Genomic DNA, 3,553 nt, shown 5'->3' with positions numbered 1-3,553 from the left:
CTAACACTTCCCAGTGCTATCAGTGTAGTGGTGCAGTGGCTAATAATTCATGGACCCTATAGGGGGGATCTTGCCTGCTCTTTAGAGGTTGGGACACACTCTTCTTGGTACCAGAAGGGCAGAACTATACCTCTGTGGCCACTTATTGCAGAATGGAATTGGAGTAAACTGAGGGCTCTTTCACACATGCTAGAGAAATGACTTTGGCCCTAGGAGAAGCGGGGGTTGCAGGGGATTGGCCTGAGAAACTTGCCTTTTCACTGGATTGTCCTCTAGAGTTTTTCCTTGCAGATTTGTCAGAATGAGCCTCCAGTCCCCATCCAGACTCCTGGAGCTTGCAGGCCAGAGCCTGCTGAGGAACCAGTTCTTGACCATCTTCACCGTGGACGAGCTGCCCAGGGAGGTCTTCCCTCTGATGTTCATGGAGGCCTCCAGCATGAGACATTTTGAGGCCCTGAAGCTGATGGTGCAGGCCTGGCCCTTCCTCCGCCTCCCTCTGGGATCCCTGATGAAGACACCTGATCTGGAGACCTTGCAAGCTGTGCTGAAGGGACTTGATACACTGGTGGCCCAGAAGCTTCGCCCCAGGTGAGGTGACTCAGGTGGCCTGGTGGGAAGGGTCCAGGCATCCAGGGAAGGGACAGCTGGCTCAGGAGAAGTGGTGGGTTTGGGGAGCTAGGGTGGCTCAGAGGCCTCTGATGGTGCCCATGAGAGACCTTGACCATTGCCCAGATCCTCTGGGAAAGGACTGCTCACCATACAGGGTCCACTGAGGAAACAGGAACCTGCTTCCTCCCAGTGGAAGGTAAAGGTTCTAGAAGTGAGAACCAGGCAGAACCCAAGGGGGAGCGGGATGGAGAAGAGACAGAAGGAGGAGCACTGAGGACAGGAGCAGCTGATTGATGTCCTGGATGTGGAGTGAAAGTTCAGGTCAGGGGTGGGTCCTTGCCTACATTCTGAGCTTTTCCCCTATGTTACTCACAGGAGGTGGAAACTTCAAGTGCTGGATTTGCGGGATGTTGATGAGAATTTCTGGACCATATGGTCTGGAGCCAGGGCCCTCTCCTGCTCCCCAGAGGCCATGAGTAAGAGGCAGACAGTGGAGGACTGTTCGAGGATGGGAGAGTGCCAGCCCTTGAAGGTGTTCATAGACCTCTGCCTAAAGAAAAGTATGCTGGATGAATGCCTGAGCTACCTCTGTGGGTGGATCCACTACAGAAGAGGCCTAGTGCACCTGTGTTGTAATAAGGTGCAGAATTACTCAATGCCAACTTCAAGTTTCAGAAATTTATTGAAAAGGGTATACCCAGACAGTATCCAGGAGTTGGAAATTAAGAGAAAGTGCTCTCTGAATAAAACAGGAAAGTTTGCCCCTTACTTGAGCCAGATGAGCAATCTTCGCAAACTCTTTTTAGCCTTCGGTTATGACGATGAGTTATATGTAAGCGGCCAACAGCAGTTCGTTCCTGACTTGGACTGTCCATTCCTCTGCCTGTACTACCCTCAGATGCTTTATATAAGAAAGATCAGTAATATCGAAGAGCACCTGGAGCACCTGCTCAGGTAAGAAATGATGGTGAGCTTTCTCTGCAGACCATACCACAGACTTTTGTTCTTTTTCACAGTAAACACTAGTGGGCATCTACTGTGTGCCAGCCACTGGTGATGTCACAGGGAATGGGACGCTAGAATGTCAACTCATTATGCTGTTCAGTGCTCTATATCCTGAAGTGGGTATCACAAGCCCGCTCAAATAAGGGCAGAGGGATGGCCTGGGGTTGATGCTACAGAGAGAGATGTAGGGAGCTAGTTAGTCAGGGGTTCAGATCTAGGGAGGGTGCATTTGTGAATTCCTTTTTAGGAAGTGTGTTTGAAGTTAATATGATGAAACTTATTCTTCATATAGAGGAGAGTATGAAAGAAGGGAAAGTGCATCAAACCTGCGTGTTTCACAGCAGAAGCTCCATCCTCACAGCTTAGTAAACACCAATGAACCTGTCTCTAATTCCCTGTCTGTAAAAGGTTCTTTTGAACCCCAGGAAAAGTAGTTGACATGAGAAAAGCGTGCTTCTTGGACAGAGGTGAGGGAGTAGGCAGGAGAGTGGTATAAAGTGATAGGTGGTTTGCAGATGCGGGCATGTCAGGGAACCTTTGCAGGCAGGTGGTCCTAGCAGATGTCCCTAGACCTTGCTCAGTTGAGTTCTTTGTGCACATCTCCCACTGGGCTTCTCTGGCCCAGAGCTGAGGTTGTCTGCTGAAAGATGAAGTAAAGAGGCTTTAAAGATTTTGTGGCCTTGAACTAATCACACAAGCAAGGCTGAAAGGACTGAGCCTAAAATGGAGCTGCCCCTGAATGATCTGGGTCTTCATCAGGCAGCACCTTGCATGCAGACTATCATCTGATGATGGGAACAAACTTGTGTTTGGGTGAAACAGGCTTCCCCATTGCAGGTTACTATAACACCTGTGTGGTAGTAAGGTGCAGAATTACTCAATGCCCACTTCAAGTTTACCATTGAGATGATTTCCCACCCCCCTCCTCTAACTGGCACCATTGCCCGTAACTTCTTGCTCTCCCCAGGTGCCTCAAGAACCCCTTGGGAACCTTTATATTCTGTCATGCTTACCTAGCTGATCGGGACATGGAGTGTCTGTCTCAGTACCCAAGCCTCAGTCAGCTAAAGGAGCTGCATCTGATTCATATCCTAATGGGGACCACCAATCTTGAGCCCCTTGGAGCTCTGCTAGAGAAAGTTGCTGCTACTCTCGAGATCCTCACGTTAAAGGACTGTCAGATCCAGGACTCCCAACTCGGGCTCCTCCTGCCTGCCCTGAGCCGCTGCTCCCAGCTCACCACCTTCTACTTTCGCGGAAATGAGACCTCCACGAATGCTCTGAAAGACCTGCTGCGTCACACAGGTGGGCTGAGCAAGTTAGGCCTGGAGTTGTATCCTGCCCCTCTGGAGTGTCTTGACAACAGGGGTCATGTCAATTGGGAGATCCTCACCCCAATTCGGGCTGAGCTGATGCGTACACTCAGGGAATTCAGGCAGCCCAAGAGGATCTTTTTTGGTCCCATCCCCTGCCCTTCCTGTGGCTCATGGCCATCTGAGAAAGTGGACTTCCATCTTTGCTCTTAGGGAAGGCCTGGTTAGTGGGATGGATACGCTTTCTTCTGGACCCTTGGGCACTAAAATCTAGGACACATGTGGTTTTTTTTTGTTTTTTTGTTTTTTTTTGATGGAGTCTCGTTCTGTCCCTCAGGCTAAAGTGCAGTGGCAAAATCTCAGCTCACTGTACCCTCCACCTCCCAGGTTCAAGTGATTATCCTGCCTCAGCCTCCCTAGTAGCTGGTGTTACTGGCGTGTGCCACCACACCCAGCTAATTTTTGTATTTTTTTGTATTTTTTTTTTTTGAGACAGAGTCTTGCTCTGTTGCCCAGGCTGGAGTGCAGTGGCGTGATTTCGGCTCACTGCAACCTCCGCCTCCTGGGTTCACGCCATTCTCCTGCCTCAGCCTCCAGAGTAGCTGGGACTACAGGTGCCACCGTGT

The 3,553-nt window shown here is 50.2% G+C and overlaps 1 protein-coding gene across 1 annotated transcript; it reads left to right on the top strand.

Moving 5' to 3' along the window:
* The first annotated feature begins 235 nt into the window (after positions 1-235).
* Positions 236-3,267, top strand: PRAMEF17 (PRAME family member 17). The gene is made up of 3 exons (XM_016950259.3): positions 236-588; positions 985-1,563; positions 2,582-3,267. Exons 1-3 carry the CDS (start codon positions 302-304, stop codon positions 3,138-3,140), a joined length of 1,425 nt encoding a protein of 474 aa, XP_016805748.3. The 5' UTR covers positions 236-301; the 3' UTR covers positions 3,141-3,267.
* Positions 3,268-3,553: the final 286 nt, after the last annotated feature.

The sequence above is a fragment of the Pan troglodytes genome, chromosome 1 (assembly GCF_028858775.2).
Source record: "Pan troglodytes isolate AG18354 chromosome 1, NHGRI_mPanTro3-v2.0_pri, whole genome shotgun sequence".
NCBI classification, from domain to species: Eukaryota; Metazoa; Chordata; class Mammalia; order Primates; family Hominidae; genus Pan; species Pan troglodytes.
This window is presented reverse-complemented; position numbering and strand designations above follow the sequence as displayed.

Coding starts and splice junctions, on each gene's coding strand:
- PRAMEF17 (XM_016950259.3), top strand. CDS start 302: ATGAGCCTCCAGTCCCCATCCAGACTCCTGGAGCTTGCAGGCCAGAGC. Junction 589..984: donor GCCCAGAAGCTTCGCCCCAG/GTGAGGTGACTC, acceptor TGTTACTCACAG/GAGGTGGAAACTTCAAGTGC. Junction 1,564..2,581: donor CACCTGGAGCACCTGCTCAG/GTAAGAAATGAT, acceptor TGCTCTCCCCAG/GTGCCTCAAGAACCCCTTGG.